At 47.7% G+C, this 23,867-nt stretch overlaps 11 protein-coding genes and 1 non-coding gene across 13 annotated transcripts; 7 read left to right on the top strand and 5 right to left on the bottom strand.

Moving 5' to 3' along the window:
• Nucleotides 1–29: 29 nt before the first annotated feature.
• SPPG_02842 (uncharacterized protein) lies at nucleotides 30–1,895 on the bottom strand (the record flags this gene model as incomplete). Its single annotated transcript, XM_016751129.1, has 6 exons — nucleotides 30–72; nucleotides 99–676; nucleotides 750–851; nucleotides 928–1,183; nucleotides 1,247–1,488; nucleotides 1,560–1,895. 6 exons carry the CDS (start codon nucleotides 1,893–1,895, stop codon nucleotides 30–32), a joined length of 1,557 nt encoding a protein of 518 aa, XP_016610411.1.
• A 247-nt stretch (nucleotides 1,896–2,142) lies between these two features.
• SPPG_02843 (CMGC/CK2 protein kinase) lies at nucleotides 2,143–3,526 on the top strand. Its single transcript, XM_016751130.1, has 4 exons — nucleotides 2,143–2,267; nucleotides 2,325–2,898; nucleotides 2,958–3,106; nucleotides 3,178–3,526. The coding sequence occupies exons 1-4, from the start codon at nucleotides 2,179–2,181 to the stop codon at nucleotides 3,371–3,373; spliced, it is 1,008 nt and encodes a 335-aa protein (XP_016610412.1). The 5' UTR covers nucleotides 2,143–2,178; the 3' UTR covers nucleotides 3,374–3,526.
• Nucleotides 3,527–4,533: 1,007 nt separating this feature from the next.
• Nucleotides 4,534–7,653, bottom strand: SPPG_02844 (23S rRNA (uridine(2552)-2'-O-)-methyltransferase). Its single transcript, XM_016751131.1, has 4 exons — nucleotides 7,146–7,653; nucleotides 5,323–7,049; nucleotides 5,124–5,256; nucleotides 4,534–5,061 (listed from the first exon to the last, which is right to left on the bottom strand). The coding sequence occupies exons 1-4, from the start codon at nucleotides 7,481–7,483 to the stop codon at nucleotides 4,617–4,619; spliced, it is 2,643 nt and encodes an 880-aa protein (XP_016610413.1). The 5' UTR covers nucleotides 7,484–7,653; the 3' UTR covers nucleotides 4,534–4,616.
• A 106-nt stretch (nucleotides 7,654–7,759) lies between these two features.
• Nucleotides 7,760–7,831, top strand: SPPG_10071. The gene has a single exon. It is a non-coding gene; the product is annotated as a tRNA-Gln (tRNA).
• A 29-nt stretch (nucleotides 7,832–7,860) lies between these two features.
• On the top strand, nucleotides 7,861–11,795 carry SPPG_02845 (uncharacterized protein). Its single transcript, XM_016751132.1, has one exon. It carries the CDS (start codon nucleotides 8,135–8,137, stop codon nucleotides 11,678–11,680), a length of 3,546 nt encoding a protein of 1,181 aa, XP_016610414.1. The 5' UTR covers nucleotides 7,861–8,134; the 3' UTR covers nucleotides 11,681–11,795.
• Nucleotides 11,796–11,814: 19 nt separating this feature from the next.
• On the top strand, nucleotides 11,815–13,539 carry SPPG_02846 (uncharacterized protein; the record flags this gene model as incomplete). The annotated part of the gene is made up of 6 exons (XM_016751133.1): nucleotides 11,815–12,035; nucleotides 12,096–12,300; nucleotides 12,384–12,510; nucleotides 12,575–12,796; nucleotides 12,878–13,027; nucleotides 13,100–13,539. The coding sequence occupies exons 1-6, from the start codon at nucleotides 11,830–11,832 to the stop codon at nucleotides 13,537–13,539; spliced, it is 1,350 nt and encodes a 449-aa protein (XP_016610415.1). The 5' UTR covers nucleotides 11,815–11,829.
• Nucleotides 13,540–13,814: 275 nt separating this feature from the next.
• SPPG_02847 (cation diffusion facilitator family transporter) lies at nucleotides 13,815–15,381 on the top strand (the record flags this gene model as incomplete). Its single annotated transcript, XM_016751134.1, has 5 exons — nucleotides 13,815–14,598; nucleotides 14,668–14,880; nucleotides 14,966–15,093; nucleotides 15,148–15,300; nucleotides 15,364–15,381. 5 exons carry the CDS (start codon nucleotides 13,815–13,817, stop codon nucleotides 15,379–15,381), a joined length of 1,296 nt encoding a protein of 431 aa, XP_016610416.1.
• Nucleotides 15,382–16,245: 864 nt separating this feature from the next.
• Nucleotides 16,246–18,392, top strand: SPPG_02848 (uncharacterized protein; the record flags this gene model as incomplete). The annotated part of the gene is made up of 6 exons (XM_016751135.1): nucleotides 16,246–16,716; nucleotides 16,796–16,899; nucleotides 16,982–17,394; nucleotides 17,471–17,791; nucleotides 17,860–17,935; nucleotides 17,993–18,392. The coding sequence occupies 6 exons, from the start codon at nucleotides 16,246–16,248 to the stop codon at nucleotides 18,213–18,215; spliced, it is 1,608 nt and encodes a 535-aa protein (XP_016610417.1). The 3' UTR covers nucleotides 18,216–18,392.
• SPPG_02849 (tubulin-binding prefolding complex subunit PAC10) lies at nucleotides 18,153–19,171 on the bottom strand. Its single transcript, XM_016751136.1, has 4 exons — nucleotides 19,055–19,171; nucleotides 18,912–18,982; nucleotides 18,734–18,845; nucleotides 18,153–18,662 (listed from the first exon to the last, which is right to left on the bottom strand). Exons 1-4 carry the CDS (start codon nucleotides 19,103–19,105, stop codon nucleotides 18,345–18,347), a joined length of 552 nt encoding a protein of 183 aa, XP_016610418.1. The 5' UTR covers nucleotides 19,106–19,171; the 3' UTR covers nucleotides 18,153–18,344.
• Nucleotides 19,172–19,301: 130 nt separating this feature from the next.
• Nucleotides 19,302–20,904, top strand: SPPG_02850 (uncharacterized protein). Its single transcript, XM_016751137.1, has 7 exons — nucleotides 19,302–19,477; nucleotides 19,549–19,586; nucleotides 19,648–19,726; nucleotides 19,797–19,909; nucleotides 19,969–20,125; nucleotides 20,189–20,433; nucleotides 20,493–20,904. The coding sequence occupies exons 1-7, from the start codon at nucleotides 19,322–19,324 to the stop codon at nucleotides 20,839–20,841; spliced, it is 1,137 nt and encodes a 378-aa protein (XP_016610419.1). The 5' UTR covers nucleotides 19,302–19,321; the 3' UTR covers nucleotides 20,842–20,904.
• On the bottom strand, nucleotides 20,777–21,801 carry SPPG_02851 (the record flags this gene model as incomplete). 2 transcript variants are annotated; one of them, XM_016751139.1, is made up of 3 exons in its annotated part: nucleotides 21,528–21,801; nucleotides 21,228–21,459; nucleotides 20,777–21,166 (listed from the first exon to the last, which is right to left on the bottom strand). In XM_016751139.1, exons 1-3 carry the CDS (start codon nucleotides 21,757–21,759, stop codon nucleotides 20,893–20,895), a joined length of 738 nt encoding a protein of 245 aa, XP_016610421.1. In that variant the 5' UTR covers nucleotides 21,760–21,801. The 2 variants fall into 2 exon arrangements, with proteins under 2 accessions (XP_016610421.1, XP_016610420.1); XM_016751138.1 differs by having other exon boundaries at nucleotides 20,893–21,166; nucleotides 21,228–21,551.
• Nucleotides 21,802–22,574: 773 nt separating this feature from the next.
• SPPG_02852 (lactoylglutathione lyase) lies at nucleotides 22,575–23,782 on the bottom strand. Its single transcript, XM_016751140.1, has 5 exons — nucleotides 23,687–23,782; nucleotides 23,468–23,541; nucleotides 23,260–23,403; nucleotides 23,043–23,203; nucleotides 22,575–22,977 (listed from the first exon to the last, which is right to left on the bottom strand). The coding sequence occupies exons 1-5, from the start codon at nucleotides 23,711–23,713 to the stop codon at nucleotides 22,904–22,906; spliced, it is 480 nt and encodes a 159-aa protein (XP_016610422.1). The 5' UTR covers nucleotides 23,714–23,782; the 3' UTR covers nucleotides 22,575–22,903.
• Between the last annotated feature and the right edge of the window lie 85 nt (nucleotides 23,783–23,867).

Here is a 23,867-nt window from a genome sequence, read left to right on the forward strand (position 1 = left end):
AACTTTGCCAGTTTTCCTGCAGAACAACGTCATGAAGCCTCCAGAAATTCGTCTGCACTGAGATGACCTTGCCTAAAGAGGCCGCAAAGGATCTGAACTCGCCGAGTTTTGACACATCCGAGTTGAAGAGGGTTTGAAGTTTGGCGGTCAGCTCGGGGTCGGCGTTGGATGCAGAGTCGATTCCAGAAGAGATGCCGTTGGTCTTGGAGACGCCTGACGCAGCTTCCGCGGGAGTCGGATGGGCCTTGACATGGGCAGATCTTGGATGTTGACGGTCTATTGTGGCAGGTGAGATAGGTGGGGATGCAGAGTCCGATCGAGACCGGCCTTGCGTTGCTGGCTCTGCGTCTGATAGCTGTGATCCAAAGCCAGGTGGAGGTCGCAATCGCCGTACTCCGTCAGAAGGTGCAGGCGCGGGTGCAGGTACCGCTTGTGGTAGGAGTATTGGCTGAGGAGGAACCGATGCGTCGGCTGACCCTCTTGATTCTCCCCCGTTTCTGCGATTTGGACCATCAGATGGCCGGCCATCCGCACGGCCATCACTCCGCCCACCTCTTTTGTCCCTTCTGCTCGATCGGCGACCATGATCGCTATCCCAACCCCTCGATGCATATGTGAAATTGACCTCAATTTGTTGCCCTTTTGCTCTTGCTTTCTGGTCACGGTGAACCTCGAGCTATTTTCACCATTGAGACTGATTAGGGAGATCAAGGAGAGACACGGCATCCCAGCCATGTGCTCAAACCCACCTCATGTGCTTTCAAATCTATATCGGAATCAAATACCACAAATTTCTTTTCCAAGCATTCCGGGTGGTAGCATGGAAAATGATCGTTTTGGAAATGCACTTCCTGATGTGACAAAGTTAACACATGCCAAAGTAACAGCTGCAAAGACCTTAAACAAGGCCAAGATTATAAGCATTACCATTTCGGCATAGTTCTGATAATACTGATTCCTGATTCCATTCCTCTGACAAAGGAAGCATTGCTCGTGTTTTTCGCGACAATGTTCATACAATTCGTCCTGACTATAGAAGTGAATTTTGCAAAAGCCGCATTGTGGATGTCCTTTAAACGAAGGATCGTCTGGATCCCCTAACTTGTTATGTCGATCGAGGGTCGCGCGTGTGTAGAGTGTATGCTCATGTGTGAATAGCTTTTTATGCCGGGTGCAGAGTTCGCTTATAGGAAAGATGTGCCTGTGAGCATCGGAAGACTCTGAATCTACGCTCCATACAACATACCACATCAGCATTCCGTGAGCCTTTCTGACGTGATCCTTAAGCTCTCGCCATCCACCAGCACACGCAACATCACATCCAGGGTCGGGGCAATTAAAACGCAACAGAATCATGACGTCCTCGTAAATCTCAGGTTCATCAAAGTAGATTTTCAGCTTCTTATCATGAGCAGGCATCGCTCGTAGATCAAAATCTTGAAAAACCGTATCGCCATCTTTGGTATATACTACTTCTGCAAGCTCCGTCTATGCAAGAGTATAAATTAGTCGTCGTTAGATTAGACCATTCGAAACACATTAAGTTGTCTATCACATACCTTGCAAAGCGCACACGTTCGCTGCTTATAGAGTGCGCGCAACCGCAATGAGCAGAGGTGACACACTCTGTGATTGCACTCCCCGACTGCGTACCATGTCACAGCGTCCGCACAAATGAAGCACAATTCTTCCTCCTCACGTGCTGCACCTTGAGTGGTTGCGACTGCATTTCCGTTGACAACGGCAGGAGCGACAGCCGGCATAAGTCCTGGGGGCAGTATCGCTGAGGGAGGTGCGGAATGGCTCACTGCCTGCGTCGGGTTAAACTCTGAGAGTGGAACAAACTTCTTCTTGTTGCCCTTTCCCTTCCGGTTCCCACTGTTGGCGCTGGTCATGATCTTGTACAAGATTCTACTTTCTCCAATGATCTCAGAAAAGTCTAAATATCCCCAAAAGACCAACGACGACTATTGCCACAGAGATCTTCAGTCCACGGCCACACCACGTTGAGGGATTGCAAGCTTGAAAGGTGGGGGAGAAAGCGAGTCGCTTCTGCAGTCATAACGTGACTGGGCCACACCTCGTGCACAGCCACAATTGGTGAGAATTTCTTGATCAGCAACGCAACAGCAGCTTTTGTTCGGGATTTAACGGCGAGATCGCAACGTTGCGCACATTATGGCAAGTGTTGCACGAGTCTACACGAACGCTTGTACGGAGAGAGCACAAGACTACTGGGATTATGACAATTTGCTCCTGCAGTGGAAGTAAGTCCTGCTTTGAGCCTGCACATGGACTTTCTGAACTGATCCACAAATCTTCAGTGCTCAGGATAACTATGAGATTGTTAGGAAGGTGGGGCGAGGAAAGTACTCGGAGGTCTTTGAAGGAGTGAACGTGGCAAATGACCAAAAATGCTGCATCAAAGTCTTGAAACCCGTCAAGAAGAGAAAGATAAAGCGAGAGATCAAGATTCTCCAAAACCTCGCTGGCGGGCCAAATATCATTGGTCTCCTCGACATTGTACGGGATCCTCAATCGAAAACTCCCGCACTCATTTTCGAACACATCAACAACATTGATTTCAAAGTTCTCTACCCCAAATTGACAGACCATGAAGTCCGATATTACATATTCGAGTTGCTCAAAGCCTTGGATTTCTGTCACTCGCGAGGAATTATGCATCGGGACGTCAAACCTCATAACGTGATGATTGATCATGAGAAGAAGCAATTGAGGCTGATTGACTGGGGACTGGCGGAGTTTTATCACCCGGGAGCAGAGTATAATGTCAGAGTCGCGTCGAGGTACTTCAAAGGACCAGAACTTTTGGTGGATTTTCAAGAGTACGACTACTCTCTGGACATGTGGAGTTTGGGTTGCATGTTTGCGAGCATGGTACGCTGCGTATTTTGCGTGTCAAAATGAGCGGCTGTTAATGACCTCTTCCTTTGTAGATATACCGAAAGGAGCCCTTCTTCCACGGACATGACAATTATGATCAGCTCGTGAAAATCGCCAAAGTTTTGGGAACAGAAGAGCTATTTGCCTACTTGGAAAAGTACAATATTCGACTGGATTCTCGATTTGACACTATTCTCGGAAGGTAAGCTCCGACAACATAACGGGACATTTTTCAAATTTCGAACTCTGATTAACCTGTTCGAATGTAACTAGATACCCACGCAAGTCATGGAGGCGATTTGTAACTGCCGAAAATGAACGATATATATCGGATGAGGCGCTTGACTTTTTGGACAAGCTCCTGCGATACGACCACCAAGAACGATTGACACCGCAAGAAGCCATGATGCATCCTTATTTTGACCCTGTACGGCCAAAGGATTTCAAGCCAGGGGAGCTAAATGCATAGGGATACGCGAGATTTGTATAGCCTAATTATCTTTTGTATGCGTACGGACGCTGCGGCACAGGATTTTTGGCGATGGTCTAGGATACGTATTTCTTGGTGATAGGAGGAACTGTAATTATATTCGAATAAATGCCGCTATCACAGAGGAGGAGATTGTTATCGGTTGTTTCTTGTCAATTTTGATGACGGCGAAAGGAGTCTGACTGGTGTTCAAAATTGACTTTGCATGTCAGCTGCAAGCGACGGGTAAGAACGTGGAAAGGACAGAGTATTCCAGTGAATTAGGGAGGTTACCTTGACTGGTACCAATTGGACATTGATGCGGAGGTATGAGAAAGGCCGACTGCCAGCGGATTTGGATGAAATCGGGTGCACAGACACTGTCCATCCTACGGATCCCGATGGCAGCGACATAAGCGGATGGTGGGCATAAAGTTACAGCGTCAGAAGTCATTAGATATCGCCATGAGAGGGACGCATTCACTTTCAAACTTTTCCATTTGCCAAAATGCTGTTTTATTCATGTGGAACAGCTACCTCTAGTGGCCGGCTTCAATTTTTATCTCAGAGGTGTGGGGTGTCGTTTTGGACGCTGTTTTTCCTTTGATGCTAGCATTGGACGCCTGCTAGACAACCACGACCTATTGACATTGTTGTATTATGATCTTGAATTACGCATAGACATATCACGGAATGCAGGGTCGTTTCTACAATAGCTGGTGGTATAAATAATTACCAAACAGCACCGCATAAGCGCATGGAACCTCAATAACATGGCGGTATCCGATGGAATTGATCCTGGGGTGGACTAAACCTAATCAGTACATCTTATTGATAGGTCGTAGCTCCTTTGTACTGTAGCAGTCGATAAGCTAGGTCAAGCATATGAGCCTTCCTATTCTGCGACCCTCTTCCAAGCCGTATATATCGCGCATGATCGATGTGCCGAAAAGACATCAAAAACGATAATTGATGAGAACAGCATGCTCTAGCGAATCAGAGTCTGATGCAGAGGTGTGAGGTGGTGCCTTCTATAGTCTGGTTGTCGTACTGTGCTGGGAGCTCCTTAGCAGAGGATGAAATCTGCATGACATCGGATGTGGGGAATCCTGAACGCACTGCGGCTGAAGAGCAGAAATTTAATGTTTACAACAACATGATTGAGTCGATGTAGGTGGGAAACAACCTCATCGTAAGAAATTGAATATCATAATTTGTGTACAAATAAAAATCAAGTCTGATCCTATGTCTTTCTTCTCTTCTTCTTCCCCTTTTCTGCCAAGCGTTTTTGCGCTCGCACCTCCTTCTTCATACGTGGATCCACCATTTTATAGCGACCCTTGACACCCTTTGGTCTACCTTTATTGGCTCTGTTGATTCCTTTTGCCACCACAACGGAAACCTTTTTCTTCTCTTGCTTCGCCTTTGCCTTCTTCATCATTTTTGAAACTTGGGTCAGCTTTGCCTTCTCGGTCATTTCACCCCCCTCGTCCTCCATGACGTTTGCCGCCTTCTTTTGCATCTTTTCTAATCGGCGCGCAGTTCGCATTTGTTTACGGAATTTGGCTTCGGCGACCTTTTTGATGGGGCGCGCGTCTAAAGCACGCATGCGTTGGCGGATGATTTGGACAGCTTCTTTTGTGACGGGGAGAGTGGGTTTGTTGTGTCGGGATTCTTCTTCCACGAACCTATCCAGGAAAGGGTCAGTACAGGAAGTTCAGTCGGTGAGTGAAGGGATGCTCTTACTAACCATGACGGAACACCATCTGGATCGTTGAAAGCGTATCGGTTGAATCCTTCGTCGATTAGGTCCCTTTTATCAGACTTCCGAATCATTCTCTGGGCAAGGGTATATGCTTCCGCTGTGGTGATGGCAAAATCGTCTGCCACAACAAATATCGGTCAGCTCAGCTTCCAGTCCCAGGCGCATTGAGATACCATGCACTCACCATTTGGTCCGTCTTTCTCATCCAGTCCCAAGGGTACCACTTCGAACCCTTTCTTTTCAATGTCGTTTTCGTCATCGTCATCCTTCCTGCCTTTGGATTTTGTACGTCGTGTTGGGATGTCATCTTCGTCACTGCTGTCGTCACTCCAGGTGCTTGCCAATTCCTGCGCAAACAGCCCGTCCTTCTGTTTACTCTCCTTCCCCTTCACTGGTTTACCATTGGGCTGCTCCAAAGTTTTGAATAGCGGATTGTCGAAGAACACTTTTGCTCGTTTTGACAGTTTGCCAGTATCTATCGCTCCATTGACGTCCTCTTCTTCAACGTTCCCATTGTCCATTTCGCTTCCCGCTTTGCGCTTCTTGCCTCCTGAGACTCCGGTGGCTTCTTCATCCAATTCACTATCATCTTCACTGTCGTCACTGCTATCGTCGCTCGCATCACCATCCACATCTCCAACTTGTCGTTTCCGCTTCTTGTCAAACTCAATTCCGTACCACTCCTCAAACGCCTGCGCGCCTTCCTTCTGCTTTTTCACTTTGGCGCTCGGATCGCGCTCGAGCCGCCGCTCACGGAATTGTTCGTAAAGGCCATCGATTTCGCTTTCGAGATTGTTGATCTTTTGTTCAATCTCGTCATCTGTATCAAATGTTTCATCATCGTCATCATTTGCCTCGTTGTCTTCATCTGCTTCCTCATCGTCGCTACTGAGTACCGCTTCCTTTTGCGTGTCCGTAACAATTGGCTTCGCATTTTTCACACCATCCGTAGACAGGCCGTTCAATCGGAACAGACCTTCATCATGCCCGTCTCCCAATCCCATGCCCCCTGCCTCACTCGCTTCCAGCCCAATCTCATCTGGCGTTCCCATGCCTAGGCGCATCTTAATCAATTGCTTTGCTTTTCGCTCGCGTGCTTTACGGAGTGCCCGCTTGCGGGTGGCAGCAACTGATTTAGCTTCGGCATCAAGTGATTCCAGTAAGTCCTCTTCACCATTTTCCTCCTTGTCCCCTGTGTCAGCCTTCCGCTCTTCCTTCTTCTTCTCCAGCCCAAGATCCAAACGAATCGACTCTCTCCATTTCAAAAGGTCCTTGAAATCCTTTTTACCCAAAACTTTCAAATCCTCACAGCACATCTTAAGTTCTTTTGTTGTCAGTGGATGTTCCGCCAGGGTTTTGCCAAAATCATCCTGGTCAAATCGCAAGGCATTCGATTGGGTGAGCACCCCAAGGAAGTCTGGCCCCCGCACGAAATCGGAAATACTGCTAGCAACGTGAAGTGTGTAGTCACCATCCGCATAACCAGATCGATGTCTCCGACGCTTTTCGGGATGAAACAAGTCATTCAACATGGCACCTTGTCGCTCTTTTCTCTTCTTATCATCCATCTCCTCTTCTGGCACATCATCTACTTCCTTGAAAACGTATTTTGGATCGAGTAATCGTGGGTCGACCTTTTTGGGTGCTTTGAATTCGCGGCAAACAACAAAGATCTCAGCAGAGACGTTACGTGATGACGCTGGCTTTGTCGCTTCGACCTTGTCGAAAAACTGATTGAATACCCAAATAAGCTTGTTGTAATCCTTCGAGCGAAAGACTTTGGTAACGAAACATCCTCCCGCCATCAGGAATTCTGTGGCTAGTTTTAGAGACGCCAGAACGAGTTCGGATTGTGTGAAGGCATCTTGGAGCCAAGATGTACCAACGTTGGGAGCACCATCGTGAAGGAAGCTGCGAAAGAAAAGATGCTCGTTAGCATTGCTTGGAAAGAAATGATGCACTCCGCTTTCCCAAGGCCGCATCATAGATAATGGACAGGCAACTCACACATCCGCCTTCCACGTCTTGAGTTCCCGTTTCAATGTCATTCTACACTTTTGCGTGGTGATGTCCTCAACGTGGGTAATGACACCAGGTATAGGTTTAATCGCTGCTAAATCCAGACCGATAATAATATTCGGCTTCGGCATGTACTTTGCTGCCACCTGCAACCAACCACCGGGAGCCGCGCAGAGATCCACCAAGCATTTCGACCGTTCCAAAAAATTGTACTTTTTGTTCAGTTGAATGAGCTTAAAGGCTGAACGGGCACGATAACCCTGCTCCTTGGCCATATGATAGTACTTGTCGAGACGCCCCTTGGCATACTTCTTCTTGACACCCATGGCGGTGGTTTATGTGCGGGGTATTGGAAGAGAAATGTGTTTGTGCCTAGACCTTCGGGCGACGACAATAATGTGACGACTGGCAAGTCACGGTCGTTTGCGATATCCACCCACAATACCGCACTCCAGAGGACGAGAAAACTTGACGGGGTGAAAGCAATATCTAAATTCGTTGGACATGCACTAAGGAAGTTGTCCAAAAAAAATCAAAACTGGTACGTAAGCGGTGACTGCAACATACGTACTTGTTTCATTCTCATATTTAAAAAATTGGCTGGTTCCATGGTGTAGCGGTTAGCACTCAGGACTCTGAATCCTGCGACCCGAGTTCGATTCTCGGTGGGACCTTTACGATTCCGGAATCTCTTTTTGATAACGTTGGGAACTTTTGTTGACGGATGGGCAGTTGATCTACATTATTACAGACGTTGCTCTTTCGTCCTTGTGAAAATGGAAAGGACGTTGCAAATCAAACAATGCAGCTAGTAAATGTGTCGTAGATCTGCCACCCATTGCAACAATTGTATTACTTCATCAAATGGCACAGCTCTGTTACGTTTCCGTTGAAGCATGAACTGGCTCCAGTTCCTGTCACATTTTGAACAACATCATTCAAATGTGACAGTCCGGCAAGGAGAAAAGCAGCACTAAATGTCTTCCTCGAACCTTACGAGCGACATGTTACGACCACGAAAGAAGCCCAAGCTTGATAGCCCCCCAGAAGAGCCCGATGTTGCACGACTTTTACAAAAGCTTGCTCTCTATCGAGAAGTGCAAGAACGCCTCAATGTATTGTCTTGTCACTCACCCACAACCCTCCGCCGTCTCTCTGCGTACCTTCGATATGATCTCGAGCGACTGGACTTAAACTTGAGCCGCTCCAAGAAGATGCATGACACTCTGGACTTGCTATTTACAGTGACGAGGGCACTGGCTTGTACGAGAGTTTACGAAGAGGATGTCGCGGAAGTTGGGAAGCAGAAGGCAGAAGTGAGGGCCACAAGTGGGATGATGCTACACATGTTGGAAGTGAAACACGATATCGGCGTGCAAACGGGTGCCTTGCGAATATTAGCCAACTTAATCAACCCGTCCAAAAGCCTCAAAATCCGAAACCCTGCATACGGGACACCGGAGATGGCTGCGTTGATGGGGAAATGGATCTCCCGCGATAAAAATGGTCGTCTGGTAAAGATGCTGGTCGCGACAGTTGGGCTGGATGCGAGAGAATGTCGGTTTTACGCTTTAAAATGTCTAGTAGGACTTGCAAAGTTCTTTGACCAGGAACTAATTGTCGCGCTGGAAGATGTCAATCTTCGACCTTTCTTAACGGTATTAGAAGAGGTCGGATGCCAAACTGCAACAGAGAAAACATCCGATAGTTTGTTGGGCAGGATCGACGATGTTTACGTCCTCTGTATGACTCTGGTGAGCGAGCTGCTACAGAAGGGATGGTCGCAATTCTTTGCTTCCCTCGATCCAGCTTTCATCCCCGGGCTCCTCAAGGCCGTGCGCTCCGTGGCCCCTTCCTCTGTTCCCGATCTCAACCCTGATGATGAAAGCAGTGTGCCGGGCATTGTTGAGACGCCAGACTCAACTATCAAGTTTTTACAGCACGCTATAAAAACCCTCCATCTGATTTGTAAAAGACAGCCGGAGATGTCTCTAGACCTGCTTGACCTCGACGATGTTCACTCTCTCATACTCATAAATAAATCGCTTGCATATATACAACGCTCTCTTCCATCGAATGCGAAGGCGTCGCTCGGAACCCTTGAAACATTACGAAGCCTTGTTCAGGTTAACCTCCTTATTTCTCGACGTCGAACAAAACCCTGCTTAAACATAATGGCCGAGTTTCGGTCCGAAATGATCAAAGTGGCAATAGGTTTTGGTATGATTCTGGCGAGAACGAATCATGTTTCGATCCTCCGCACATCCCTCCTCCAACCGATTCTCGAGTTATTTCTTTGTAACCTTCCTCAATGTCCAAGGACGCTTCAAACAGCCATTGACGCACAATTGCCATTGATGCTTGTCAAATGGTGGAATGCGATGTCGAAGCCGCAGTATTTGGAGAGCCCACACGGAGCGAAAGTTACCTCGAAACTCAAGGGCAGCATCCTGAAAGTTTTGACGTATGTCTTGAACGATGCGAATGGGTTGCAGACTTACTCCAAAATGGACAAAGAGGTTGTGATTGAATTTCACCGGAATCTCAGTCTGAACGTGCGACGACTCCTCTCGGGAACGGAACAACAACAGGAAGATACCACTGAAGCAGAGTCGGACCCAGATACAATAGACATATATCCATCAATAGGTGTTCGCTCTCTCCGGTTATTCTCGGTCCTATTCATCAATAAGTTGTGCCGGCTGTTATTGACAGATCAAGGAGTTCTGGCAGATTTCATTGATGGTGCATATATACCCAATATTCTGGGCCTGCGGAAGAGTGGTTGGAGCGATCGAAGTGAGGTCACCCGGTTGTTGTTTACCGTTCTGGAACGTGCTGCAACGGATTCGAATGTGCGATTCAAAATGCGGGATGGAGAGTTCTGGAGTAGGGACGAGGGTGGCGGACCAGCGACGGAACGACGATCATCTTTCACTCTAATACACTTCCTGCTAATACTAGTTGTCGCTGCTGGTGGGTTGCTTTACCGCGCCGACCACTCCGATTCTAATCGAACCCCTAAACCACTTGATACGAACATCCCTCACATCTTGCAGCGCGCTATGGTTTTCCTTTCGGATAACTACGGTCTTGATACCTCTGTGAGCATGATACTCTGCAACTGTCCTTTGGTAACTTTTGACAAACTGGTGGATCTTATTCCCGCTGAGTGGGTGCAAAGACGACAAAGTGGTGATTTCATCAGCGTTTTGCCAGTCGTGTTGTGGGTAATCGAGAGGAGCGGTGCAGCGTCTCAACCGGCACCACCCGAGCTTGAGCTAGAACTCGATCCGCATAATGGCAGCTCGAGCGAACACGTCTTGGTGACATCGCTCTATGAATCTGCGGCGCATTTTCTTGAAACCCTTTTAAATACTCCTAACTGCCGCTCCCAGCTTCTCACGCCTCCCACACTTCACGTTCTTTCCTCATCCCTTGCCAATCACCCCATCCCATCACTACTTCGGATACTCTCGCGCCTTTTAATATCAGAGGAGTCGCTGGAGCCGCTGGTCACGACGTTCGGCACGTCATCAGCGCTTGAACCCCTCCTGGAGAGGGACGACATTCTGATTGCGATTCAAGCGTCTATGAGATCGCAAAAGGGTGTAGTGCGCCGCTTGCTAAAGTTCTGGGCATATTTTGCTGACGATTTCGACATGCGCCTGACGGTGGCAGTGGCGATAGGATGGTGGATGGGTGAGCGGTTGATATTCTGCGTGGTGGAGGAAGACACGGAGGTTGGGCGGCAGGTTGCGAGGGAAATTTTGGAACGCTTCTTTGAGACGATGTTGGATTGCCATGCGAAGGAAGATGATGCAGTGACGAGTCGAAGTCGCGTGGGTAAGGTTTTAAAGTACCTGGGATGGGCGTTGCGCCAAAGGGGCCGGAATCCGCTTCGCAGCTGGATTAAAGGCGTTGAGGTGTCCTGGCCTCGCATAAGTACCATGCAGCAGATGCTTCAATATGGCGATTCTGTCTCTGTTTTTCATGGTGACGACGACGATGTGGTAACATGGAACCTGCCCGATGATCCCACCGCATGCGGACCTCTGACATTTTCGCGAAAGACGCTTTCAACGCTCTCTGCACCTCTTCAAGTTCTCCTCTACGGATCCTACAAGGAGACCATTGAAAAAGTAGTTACGATCCGCGATGTGAAGTATCCAGTATGGAAGCTATTTTTGGCATACTGTGAAGTGATTTCCAATAGGGTTCCGGAGAGATACACCCCAGTGGATATTGGATTGTGTGATACAGAAATGCTTGAAACCCTACTGTCCTTGTATCAATTGGCAGACAAGTTCTTAGTCGACGACCTGCGACAAGTGTGCCAAGAGGTGTGCGTTTTCTGGTGCCGTGCTGCTGTTGAAAAGGGGGATGCGGAGATTGTCGGACGTCTTTGGCAATGGATAAGGATGATTGACTTTGGGGAAGAGGAATGGCGAACCAGGATGGAAAAAATCAGTTTCTGGGGCTTGTGTTGCTGTGCTGGAGAAGTTGGACGAGGACAAGGATGAACATTGTAAATAGAACACGTAGCTAAGCTTTTAGCCACACTACACGACATTCCAATCCAGCACCAGGACTTCAGATCCGATTCAATCCAGGCCCTGCAAGTTGATCGATTGCTTGGACGAGACCCTCACCTGCTACTTCAACTCCCGAAATGCTCGACCCACACCAGCAGGCACCACCACCGACAATACCATCGTGGGGAGATCAGCATGGGGGAATCTTTGAAACCCCTTATTATTACACTCTCTCAGATCTTGCAGCGCATGCCAAGCGCACAGGTTTTTCAGAGGAAGAAGAAGTGGAAGCCATGCAAAGGGCGACCAGAGTGCTCCGGAGAGTATATCGACGTTTGAAAATGTACGTAGTCGAATGGAAGTGCAACTGTACTTGTTATTTTTAGCCAACAGTTTCTTCAAGTCCAGCCAAGACGTTCGCCACTTCGTCGTACCTTCTGCACCGCTTCTACGCCGTCTGGCCCCGCAAAAGCCCTTACTACACTGACGAGGAAGTTTGTTTGGCCTGCATAGATATGGCATGTAAATTGGAGGAAACACCCATTGGCATGTCACAGTTGGCGCAGTACGTTTTATGTGAGAGTCGAGGTGTGAGAATGACTGAGAGTGTGAGTAATCGATTGGTTGGCAGTCTTATAGTGATTTGGTTGGACAACTATATTCATGGTGTATTACACTTCAATCTGGCTAGGAGGCTAAAACAGCGATGGAAGGCAAACTTGCTCCACATCAGCAGAAGCTTCTCGAAGCGGTTCAGTTCGATACGAACATCGTTCATCCGTTTTCAAGTTGTGCGAAATTTGTCAAGCAGCTTTTTGGTATAGTACGCTTTCTTTGTCCAAGTCCTCTTATATACCTTACTTTCCTTTGACACTCTTCAAGTCACAGCTGTAGATACCCGGAAGAAAACTGCGCCAGTAAACCTATATCAGCGTGCTTCTTCCATCATCCTCGACAGTTATTCGATACCACTCTGCATCCAATTTCCCCCGCACGTTATTGCCATGGCATCATTGTACCTAGCCTCAAAGTTCTGGTCGGAATTTCCAGCCGTTCAAAGCGAATTTGTTGAGAGCTTGTGCTGTAGGATGGAGGAAATTGAAGGCAAGTCTTTGAGGTTCGCCAGTTTCGCGGATCGATATTATTCCGCACAAGTTAGCATACCAACGCATCATATTTGTTTAGACGCTGCAATTCAATTGCTTGAAATGTATCTTAGAGCTCCAAATCCTGAAAGCTCTCCGACCCTATATAAACGCTTGCTGGATGAGCTTCAAGAACGTGTGAAGAGTAGGCCACCTTCATTGTATACGAGTCCCGCGACTCCCGGAGCCGGTAAGTAACAAATCTACGATGACTAGTATACCGCGCTTGTTTGACGACCTTGATTTCTTTCTTGTTCTCCAGATGCGTATTCTACCAACAGCTACCCGACTTATTCTCCCCACTCTCCACATTCGTACTCCTCCTACTACGGTCCAGCCTCCAGCGCGAGTACGCCGACTGAGGAACGGTACGCAGGGCACAAACGACGGCGAACCGAAGAGGATGATTCCGGAAGACGACAAAGGGACAAAGACAGGGAGCGCGATCGGGAGAGAGAGAGAGATAGGGATAGAGACAGAGAAAGAGAGCGGGACAGGGACTGGGATCGAGAACGAGACCGAGAAAGAGACCGGGATAGGGATAGGGAGAGAGACAGAGAAAGAGAGCGGGACAGGGACTGGGATCGAGAACGAGACCGAGAAAGACACCGGGATAGGGATAGGATGAGGGATAGAGACCGAGACCGAGATCGGGGTTATAGGGAGTATGAGGGAAGTCGACGACGCGGATGGAAGGGCTGAGTTGCCATTATATATAGCTGGCGTCGTTCCGAACAACACAGCACCTTCGTCGTGCACTACTTCACATGAGTACCTGGAAAATCTCAGATGCTACAGTTACCCCCGCTGCTTAGCTTACACTGGTTTGATGAGATCCAAACGAACTCACACTCTCAATGATTATGTCAAAGGTGATGAGTCACTATGTATGAGTTTCTCGAACTGCTTGCAAGGATATTGTGGGACGATGTACCAGATTGTCGGTACTAGGGCTTAGTAATCCTGCGAAGGATTCCATGGGCATGGGAGATGTGATGCAGGAAAATCAGTCGTGCTTTCCCCCGCATTCCCATATTTACTGGCAACAAGTAACAATGCACTCTGAAGTACTCGTCCTAGATACAGTGAACTTGGGTGACAAACGGCAACGGACGACAGCTCCACAGCATGTAGCCGACGAACCCACGATTGATCATATTGTGCTCGAAACACCAACAGACGAACAGAGCGATCCCTTTTCTCTTGCAAGCCGGGTTGTTTCTCCAGAGCGCATCACGGATCTCCGCAGACGAAATCAATCTATCGGTAACAAACGGGTTGCAGCGTTCTACCAAGAGCAGAACGATGAAATCCGACGTCTTCTCTCTCCAATTGATGGCTCGCCATCTTCCGACGACGATGAGCACAAGTCCTCTTCAAAACAGTCCAAGAATTTTCGCCTGCAATTAGCCATTCAAGGGTCATTTGCTGCAAATGTACTTCTTTCTGGGTTGCAGCTTTATGCCGCGATATCCAGCGGATCTATGTCGCTGTTTGCGACAATGGCCGATTCCCTCTTCGATCCGCTTTCGAATTTGATTTTAAATTTGGCACACCAAACGAGTGTCAAGTGGGATGTGGACAAATACCCCTCTGGGAAGGCCAGAATGGAAACGATTGGAAACGTGGTGTATAGCTTTTTGATGGGGACGGTATCAATTGTGCTCATTGTCGAATCTGTACGAACAATTGCTCAGCATAGTGGAGAAGAGCTGTTTGAATTTAATGTCCCTGCCGTCGTTTCCGTAGGGGTCGCTTTCGGTAAAGCGTCCCATGACGCTCCTCTTTTCTTTTGCTGTGACGCTTACCGTAGCATTTCCATTCCACCAGGTGTAAAATTCCTCCTCTTCCTATACTGTTTTTCTTTGCGCTCCGACTCTCAGGTTCGCATGCTCTGGGAAGACCATCGGAATGACTTGTTTGTCAATGCTTTTGGGATAATGACGAGTGTGGCTGGAGGGAAATTGAAGTGGTGGATTGACCCGGTCGGCGCTATTGTGATTTCGGCGGTAATTTTAGCATTGTGGACCAGAACCGCGTATGGTAGGTTGTTCGATGACATATATGTTGTTTTTAGTGTTTGTGGAGAACGGTCCTTAGTTCTTACGATGGCTCATTGTGTTTCCAGAACAACTTCAACAACTTGCGGGAGTTTCTGCAAGTCCAGAGTTCATTCGCTTTGTTACATACAAAGCAATGACATTTGACCCTCTTATACAAAAAATTGATACCTGTCGGGCATACTACTCTGGCCCAGTATGTTGTAATTCGATTCTCATGCTCTAGGTGGTGCTAACACAGACCGCGCAGAAAATCATCGTGGAGGTGGACATCGTCATGGACCCTTCCACCCCTCTTTGGAAAACTCATGATGTTGGCGAGGCTCTTCAAATGGCTTTGGAGAAGTTGGACAATGTGGAGAGAGCATATGTTCACGTGGATCACGAAACGGACCATAAGCCGGTAAGTGGTGGGGAGTGTATCGCTCTATGCGGTCTTTTTCTGACCTTGCTTCGGTGCGCTTAGGAGCACAAAAGTGCTTGAGAAATGCTCTTTAATTATCATTCAAAATGCGGTTGGATTATCAGAGATACACTACTGATGAGCGGACTGTATTATATTATGCCGACAGTGCAGACACTGCTGTACATGATACCGCTTCCGGGAGAAGTGACTAGCAGATGGGGCTATGATTACATAGGACCGTTTCAAATAGCCTTGTGGCGATGGGATAGATGGTTACGTTCGGATGATCGAAGACTGTTTACATTGAAGTAACTCTCTGTTCGGCGACGTCATTGGACTCCAGTTGGGGATCCAGTGCTCTGCAGCCTCCTATCTCTTTCAAGACTCAGCCTCCAACTACAACCCTTTAAGTCGTAAGGTGAGGTTCCTCCCGTCCGGCTCCTGTCCCAATTTCTATTTCGATGGGGCCTCAAGTCCTAGATCAGCATTAGCCGCCTCCCACCGCTTCCGTGATTCCTTTGAGCTTTTCAGACTCCGTCTTTTACGCCTCACATACTATATCAAAAGATAATCCGAGTAGACCGGCCTCCCATATCAGAAAGTTGTTGAGGTTATTCATGGTCACAAAGGACTAACCTCTCGCCGTAGACATGCTTCAAATTCGTCTTTGAGTGTGTCACATCGCCCTCGAAGGCGGCCCCAAAGGTTCTCGTTATCCACGCAGGCGCGAAACCTGCTGGAAACGTCCTCACAGGCTTCCGGAAGAGTCATGAAGATGTTGGTACATGCCAGCAGAGAGATCGGATGGGGAGGCTATTTCATGGCGAAACCATGGCAACTCATTGGGGCACAGCACTGCCATGTGGATGGAACCGTGGTCGAACGCACGAACCAGCACACAGCGGAGAAAACGACAGTCAAATCTTGCAAGATGTGTAGATCATGACGTTCTTCCAACTTGTAGCCGTGCTGACAATCTTCTGGGGACTTTTGCACTATTCAACACGTCATTGGCTGCTGCAGTCTTCTACCTCCCGTCCACATCGGCATCCCAGCTTCCTCCCAACCACGGCCTTCAACAACCAACGGAGTACGAGCTATACCCGAACGTTTGGCCACTTGCGTGTCACAACTACTTCCCTTAATTACTTCTTTGCATCTCTCTATTCGCGGGTTTCACCACAGTGGTGGAAACAATGGTTTGCCCTTGGGACGGTGGTGGGAATGGTGTGCATGGTGGCCGGACTTGGAGTAGTTGCCCATGGAGTGCTGAACTTTTTACTCAAGTTTTGGGCTGAGAAAGTAAAACACGATGAAGACTTCTTAGCGGATTTCAGAGGGAATAGCTCAATGGTGTACTCAACGGGGGCAATGTTGACAACTGTTACTGGGGGCGACGCCTTGGTATCTTTGGTAAGTAGCTCGACGAATACTGATCACATACAAATGCTGTGTGTCCAAACAGAGGGTAACTGGCAACGTTTGTCATCAGATACCCGGAGTCAATTTGCCAATATCTTCTCTTGGATATTACCTTTTTGCCCTGCTTTTCGCCGGTATTGTGCATGAGCTGGGCCACGCTCTTGCAGCAGTGCTGTAAGTAAGTTTGCTCGTCTGCTGACGATTCAAGGATCATGGGCCCTAAACATCCTTTTGCATCTGATCATCATACGTGCAGCTACCGAGTCCCAATTCAATCTTCAGGCTTGTTTCTGACCGTTCTCTATCCTGGCGCCTTTGTCGAGCTGCACGATCCCACTCTGAGCCTTCTAGGGCCACCGGAAAGGCTGAGCATCATCTGCGCCGGCGTATGGCACAACACCGTTCTGGCAATTTTCACCCTTTTCGCTATATATACTCTCCCATTGTGGATGGGGTGGGGTTACACGCAATTTGATCATGGCGTCGTGGTACTGAACATCATGAACCACTCGCCACTGGTCGGACATCTGTGGGTGGGAAGCCAAATTGTCAGTGTAAACGGGGCGGATATCAACGATGGCATTCGAGGATGGGAACAACTTCTTTGGAATCAAGTAGTAGTTGAAAGAGATACAGGAGGATGGTGTATTCCACATTCATCGATTGATGGTGAGTCGCACAGAGGAAGTCATCTGGTGTGCTCACAGGACTTGGAATAACCTCCTGCTTTTTGTGCTCCTTCAAGCCGAAGCCCTTACGTGCTGCGATATTACTCCATCAAACCCTCTCGGCCCACCCAATGTCTCTTCTCAATGTTTCACCTCGCAGAATGGCACGAAATCCTGTCTTTACCTCAACAATGTCATGCGCGCTTACCAGTCTTGTAATGTAACGCAAGATTGCCAAAAGAGTGTGACGGGCGATTCGATTCCAGCTCAAAGAGCAATGTGTATGCGTCCGTATATTCTGAACCGCTTCATTCGAATCTTGCGGATCGGTGTCAGAGAAGGCGGAGAGGTGCGAGATGTAATCTACTTGGGAGATCCTAGAGAGGTCTGGGAAGAAGGTAACGACATGCTGTCCAGTTGCAGGCTTACTATATGTGATTTAATTGAGTTGACTTTTCGCTGTTAGTCAGAGTTGGATCGCTCCAACCGCGGGCATGGTTCCTTCCTGTCGTCCTTCCATACATGATGGAACGTCTTTTGCAGTAGGTGCACATCTCTATTTGATGCACCCCATTCTCACTTCCTAATCGAGAGTCTAGTTTCATATTTTCAATATCGGTTGCTCTAGCCGTTTTCAACATGGTGCCTGTCTTTAAGCTGGATGGACATCACGCGCTCATTGCATTACTCGACTGGATATGGGCGAAGAGCAAAAATAGAGAGCGGGGAAAGATTGTTGTACGTAGGTGGATTGAGGTAGCGAGTACGGTGGGATTAGGTATACTGATGGTGGACGGGCTTCGGGCGGCAATAACCGGCTGATTAATCTAAAGACAGGGAGCTGCTACGCATTCACCCTTTCGACGAAGAAGATAGACCCAACTACGGGATTACACAATTATCATAATTACTACCACACAAAATCTGACATTTGCCAGCAACCGCACATGTTTATTCCTTTCCGGCTCCGCTCTCTTTCTGCTTCCTCCTCAATTTCACGTCAAAGTTATACACTCTTGCTGTGTTCACCTCCATCGTCGTAATCTGATCCCTCAAAAATTCTAGATCCTCATCCACCTGTTCTAAACTCGTTTTCGCGCTGTCGAGTTTACTTTGCAACAAGTCCTTTGCTTCCGCTGTCGAGTATTCCAACATGACATTTGCCCCGAGCCAGAGATTAACGGTTTTGGTTTTTGATGGGTTTATTTTGGCTTTGGCCCATAAGGTGTCGTTCAGCTCATAGTGCGTTTCGAGTGGTGTTGATGAATCCTTCCCAATAGGACGCAACAAAGACACGTATCAGCACATGCAGATATCTACTGGGTAAATCACAAACCCACCTGGTTGGAAATCAGAAATTGCACCATCTCTAGAGTTTTCTTTATCTCGGGAATTTTGGTCTCAAGGCTCTTTTTCCGTTGCAAAAGGTGGATTTCCATGTACTTGTACTTGCTTTTGCAAATGTAAGATCAATATACATCGTTGCAAGGCTGTTATGTTGCTACGAAGTTGACTCACGAAATCATTTCCTGGAACTTGCGCAAGGTGGTCTCAACCTCTCCTACGGTCGTGTACTCTTCCACCTTATCCTATATTTGAGGCAATCGGGAAGCTGAGAATAAATCCCTGGTATCATTGCGATTTCGAAATATAATACCCACCACAAAGGGAGCTTTCGGGATGCCCCGCGCATTGGATTCGACTTGTGCCATATTCTTTTTATAATGTGTGCTGGAGTGAAGGTGATCTGCACGATGTTTGGGACTTCCAGTCGCCGCGTTGCTCACTTGTGTGCTTCCAACCAGGAGACGGTTCTTTACATTCCAGGGACATTTCATAACACATTGTGGCTTAGCCCCGCAGCTTACTCACGCGGGACGATCACGATGACAGTAAACGACTTGTGGGTGCCTTCCCATCTTGTCACAATGTACCTCCGTTGCTTGCTTCTTGCGTTCCTTCCACTAGCTTTGGGAGCCTCTCCTCAGGAGTATTTTGGCGAACCTTCGCGTACTTCTCCGTTAGCAGCATGTCCACCACTTCCACCACGCGCCAGTCCACCAGACAGTGTGTACGACTTGCGAGTATGAACGTCCTTCATTCCACATTCTGGTGACTACGTTCCTAGTGACGAGTACTGATATTTAATGTGTAGGTTGACGATATTAAAGTAATCGCTGCCTTGGGTGATAGGTATGGCTCCAGAGCCGTCTTTCCTGTCAGAGTGGCCTCTGTATTTTTGACATGGTACAAGCATAACGGCAGGATTAGGGGCTAAAGGGATCGTTCGAGGTGACCCACCGTCTTTTGAGAATACTATGGAAGATCGAGGAGTACGTTATCCTATCACGCAGGGCCGTCAAATTTGACAATACGTAAACAATACACTAATGGTGCTGCTAGGTTTCCTTTTCCATGGGCGGCGACCCAGCTGCATTGACCCTCCCTAACCTAATTCAGCATTATCGCCGGGATCTTGTTGGGGCCAGTACGGGAAGTCATTTGGCGGAAATATGGTATGACAGGGCAAATGACGCACTTTAGCAATTGGCGCAAATCTCATGCTGATCATCAGCTACGGACCGTGGTGCCCACCATTTCAATACCGTCCATCTGACAATATGAATGCCGCGCAGTCTGGGGCAATGACTTCCAATCTAGAGTATGAGTTGACATACCTCATAACCCGTCTTCGTACGGACCAGGCAGTTGACTTTGAAAATGATTTCAAGGTGAGATGGAGTCTGACGTCAATGCCATTGAAGCGTTACCCTGTCCTGACTTTGTAATCCAAGCTCATAACAATATTCATCGGGAATAACGACGCCTGTTTCGGTTGTGAGCCCTTCTCAGGTCACACATATTTGTCACCTGAACTTTTCGAAATGGCAATTCGTGCATTATTGGAAAAGATACGTTTCAATGTGCCACGAGCGGTGGTGAATCTCATGATGGGCTTCAATGTCTCTCAAGTATGGGATCTGACCCACGACGATCCTTATTGCAGCAAACTGAGGAACTCGGGGCTTGTCTTCGAATGGTAAGATGAATTCCTGCGTGTCTTTGGTAGACAAACGAAATATTGACGAAGTCCCTCAGCACATGTGCATTTCTTTCTCCCATCCTACGGACGTTGATGGACACATTAATCCAGTCCTATAACGATCGTCTTGCTAGCATTATGAAATCCTATCAAAACAGACAGGATCCAGGATTCGCAGTGATAGTCGATCCGCTATTGAAGAATATCCGCATACAGGATTGGACTTTGGAACATCTAAGTAATGTGGATTGTTTCCATCCAGCGGTGCAAGCGCATGAGGTGTTAGCCAAAGGAGTATGGTATAATTTGTTTCGCAGCAGCGAAGATAAACTCAACGTGGTCGCCCCAGACGACGAATTACCTATTTGGTGTCCGACAAATGAGTCGAGAATTATGATGACATGACGCAAAATATATGAAATAATTGTCGATATTTACAAATTAAATGATGATCCCCTAAACCCTTCGGATTCCTCGCGCAGAACCGAAACCAAACCAGCCCCGTCGCTCCGGATCTGACATCGTGAAGATGGGTCTATTGTCTGTTACAATAACTCTTTTCGAGCCGCCATGCTGTGCAATATCCACAAGGAGGAGTTGGTAATCCCATCGAGAGGTTTCCTTATTCTGGACCATTTCCACATGTACTGTCCCAGATGACTTTGCTCCTTTAATGTAGAATTTCATAAGCAGGGTTTTCCCTGAAGTCGGATCTTCCACTATGTGATGGCTGAACGTTATACCAGTCAGCATGGCATTCTTGGGTACCTCAGGTCGAGAAAGTCACAAACCTTAGCGATTTTCCTCTCCGTCCACCCTCATCAGCCAATCCAGTCATGGGTATCCCCACAAGTTTCTGTACTTCTTCGCTGTTCATAACTCGTTCCAAGGCATCATCGTACACCTTCCAAGCATCGGTTTGATCGACGAGTTCAAGGCCTATGGAGTAGATTGCTGTGCCAATCACACCTAGCCCAACGATAATGACACCGGTATAACCTAGGGTTTGCAGGGCATGGGCAACTGCAGAGTTGGCGGTATAGTTTGGTGAGCGGATGGTAGTCAGAATTATGTATGACATCCACTGGTACCTCGCTCACTAAGTCGCATCTCAGCCCATGGCACCTGTTCCCTTCTAGGTCTCTTTGTACGTGACTCGGTTCTTGGACGCTCGCTTGTCGATTCTTGCTTTGCACTGGTGGAGGCATAAATGCGGCGGGGGCGACAAGAAGTGTCTTGTTTATTCGGCAAATGGAGGATCGCTGATAGATATCTGACAGCTGGCGGGTTTGTGCGGTGGGTTAAATGGCGGATTATTGGCATGATTTCCACTGATCTATGAAATGCTGAAGGGAAACAAGCAAACTCAAGTGGGTGACCACTGTTGCCATGGTATCACATCATCTCTGAAATGCTTCACGAGATATCCAACAATGATGGATGAGATTTCCAGCTAGCGGACACACAATCGCTATTTAATGACACTACCGACTGGTGTAAAACTTCATGGGATCTGGTTCCCATTTTGGCTTGACATTATTTCGCTTCACAGCACCTCTTATTAGCAGAGTTTATCATTAATCGGACAAGTGTGAGTGCAGCGCATTTCTGACGCTGCCGACGTCAATCCTAAGAGTATGCTGGAACATGTAACCCAATCCCTTGTGATATTAATGAAATCAGGCCACCTTGGCGCACACCTCAGCCTTCTCGCTCAACAATGTGCACTCGATTATTCCCTTGCATTTAACTAGTTATGTTGTTAGCAAGTCACTCGTACTCTTTTGGTACTGCTGGTCAACAGCCCTTGAGATCCGAGCATTTACTGATCGGCAAAGGCTAACCGCGGATGGTGCACGGTCACGTTAATATCACAAAAGTTGTCATAGCCCGCAGATGTGCTCAAATTTCAGGAGAGAAGATGGTATGAAAATGAGGCGGCAGGTTTCTCTCAGCACTAGTTTAGCGGCGGAAACTCCACTTAATTGAGTCAAGATGATCCATTCACAAGCCCTTCCGCTCCATTGTTGAAGGCAGTCAAATTACAAACGCCTAAAGTTCGTAAGAGTCGGTCGCTTCGGTAGTCGGCTGCCGTAACCACGATGATGTTTGCCATTGGCATCCGCTGGTGTAGAGGTGACCTCCGCTGTAATTGTAATATATCGAGCACCTGCAACGCGTAGCTAAGCAAGGAAGTAAGCCATTCGCTCGGCACTGTAGCATGATTCTCGTGATAACACTAGGAGAGCGGACTCCTGTGCCCGCTGATATCATCGATATGTTTACCAAAAATGTCCCGAGAGTGCCAAGTGCCACCAGTCTCATTCTCACGACCACGCTTTTCGCTGGTAGACCGCCGAATATTGGATAACAGCTCTATTGCTTTTGATTGAGTCCAAAAAGTTTACTGCACGCATCAACGACTACAGTGCGCCAAGGTCTATTGAAAGTTTTCATGGCTGAACATCTAAAAGCCCTTGGGCAAGATTTCGATCCAATAGCCGTCAGGATCCGTGACAAACGCAATGTTTTTCATTCGTCCTTGAGAGGCCAATCATACCGTCAAAAACAATTCAGTAGATGCCAGTAATGAACCATACTCTTACCGTCATTAGGCTTCTTGAGGAAGTCTACACCCTGCTCTTCCAACCGCGCGCATGCCGCGTCCACATCATCCACAATTACACCAATGTGGCCATAGCCCTTGGGTTCAGAGTTACCAGTATGATAGCCCTCGAACGAATCGTCCGTTTCGGTCCCCCAATTGCTTTGAAGAGAATGGTTAAACACTAGAGGTTTGGCAAAATGACCGTGAATACATACTGGGTCAATTCCAATACACCTGGTCGAGAGAATGCGTATTTTCTACGTTCCTCAAACGAAGCCTCTTGGATGCTCTTGGGAACACCGTAGGCGAGGAAATAGAGTGAGAACTTTGCCTCCTCAAAATCAATCTTCACGATGAGGCTGGCAGATAGATGTTCGTGAGCTACGATAGTAACTTGCAAATGAGGTCACAGCTAACCTTTACCTCATTCCAAGCTTTTGTGTATAGAAATCCACAGATGCTTTGGGATCCTTCACTCTATACATCGTATGGTTGAACTAAATACAGGAATACACTCTTTGAGATCTAGCTGAACTTTTGCGGTGAACGGCAGTACGGTATTCATTTTGACAAGCACGTTCAAGATGGAGACGTACGTCTCTGCGTCGACGCAGTCCTCCCTAAATTAAATGCGTCACATACCTCGTATGTTGAGGGATCGGTCGCCATGTTGGTATTGCCTCAAGGATGGATGTGATGGGTGCGATGCTTTTGATCTTTGGACCTGGGAGAATTTGGGGAAACGTCATCAATGTATGACGCATACTGACTCACTTGAAACTTTTGAGTTGGATTTCGTAAGCAGAGGAGCCTTGTCTTTGTG

This window comes from Spizellomyces punctatus (assembly GCF_000182565.1).
Source record: "Spizellomyces punctatus DAOM BR117 chromosome Unknown supercont1.4, whole genome shotgun sequence".
Lineage (NCBI taxonomy): Eukaryota > Fungi > Chytridiomycota > Chytridiomycetes > Spizellomycetales > Spizellomycetaceae > Spizellomyces > Spizellomyces punctatus.

What these genes read in the sequence shown, in the direction of transcription:
- SPPG_02845 (XM_016751132.1), top strand. Translation starts at nt 8,135, where the DNA reads ATGTCTTCCTCGAACCTTACGAGCGACATGTTACGACCACGAAAGAAG.
- SPPG_02843 (XM_016751130.1), top strand. Translation starts at nt 2,179, where the DNA reads ATGGCAAGTGTTGCACGAGTCTACACGAACGCTTGTACGGAGAGAGCA. An exon ending in AATTTGCTCCTGCAGTGGAA is followed by an intron (nt 2,268 to 2,324) that starts GTAAGTCCTGCT and finishes ACAAATCTTCAG; the next exon opens with TGCTCAGGATAACTATGAGA. An exon ending in TTTGACACTATTCTCGGAAG is followed by an intron (nt 3,107 to 3,177) that starts GTAAGCTCCGAC and finishes GAATGTAACTAG; the next exon opens with ATACCCACGCAAGTCATGGA.
- SPPG_02850 (XM_016751137.1), top strand. Translation starts at nt 19,322, where the DNA reads ATGTACCTCCGTTGCTTGCTTCTTGCGTTCCTTCCACTAGCTTTGGGA. An exon ending in ACAGTGTGTACGACTTGCGA is followed by an intron (nt 19,478 to 19,548) that starts GTATGAACGTCC and finishes TTTAATGTGTAG; the next exon opens with GTTGACGATATTAAAGTAAT. An exon ending in ACTTTGAAAATGATTTCAAG is followed by an intron (nt 20,126 to 20,188) that starts GTGAGATGGAGT and finishes TTGTAATCCAAG; the next exon opens with CTCATAACAATATTCATCGG.
- SPPG_02852 (XM_016751140.1), bottom strand. Translation starts at nt 23,713, where the DNA reads ATGGCGACCGATCCCTCAACATACGAG. An exon ending in CCGATCCCTCAACATACGAG is followed by an intron (nt 23,542 to 23,686) that starts GTATGTGACGCA and finishes TCCTGTATTTAG; the next exon opens with TTCAACCATACGATGTATAG. An exon ending in ACACAAAAGCTTGGAATGAG is followed by an intron (nt 23,404 to 23,467) that starts GTAAAGGTTAGC and finishes TCTATCTGCCAG; the next exon opens with CCTCATCGTGAAGATTGATT.
- SPPG_02844 (XM_016751131.1), bottom strand. Translation starts at nt 7,483, where the DNA reads ATGGGTGTCAAGAAGAAGTATGCCAAGGGGCGTCTCGACAAGTACTAT. An exon ending in AAGACGTGGAAGGCGGATGT is followed by an intron (nt 7,050 to 7,145) that starts GTGAGTTGCCTG and finishes TTTCTTTCGCAG; the next exon opens with CTTCCTTCACGATGGTGCTC. An exon ending in TGAGAAAGACGGACCAAATG is followed by an intron (nt 5,257 to 5,322) that starts GTGAGTGCATGG and finishes TTGTTGTGGCAG; the next exon opens with ACGATTTTGCCATCACCACA.
- SPPG_02849 (XM_016751136.1), bottom strand. Translation starts at nt 19,105, where the DNA reads ATGGCACAAGTCGAATCCAATGCGCGGGGCATCCCGAAAGCTCCCTTT. An exon ending in AAGTTCCAGGAAATGATTTC is followed by an intron (nt 18,846 to 18,911) that starts GTGAGTCAACTT and finishes CATTTGCAAAAG; the next exon opens with CAAGTACAAGTACATGGAAA. An exon ending in AATTTCTGATTTCCAACCAG is followed by an intron (nt 18,663 to 18,733) that starts GTGGGTTTGTGA and finishes CCTATTGGGAAG; the next exon opens with GATTCATCAACACCACTCGA.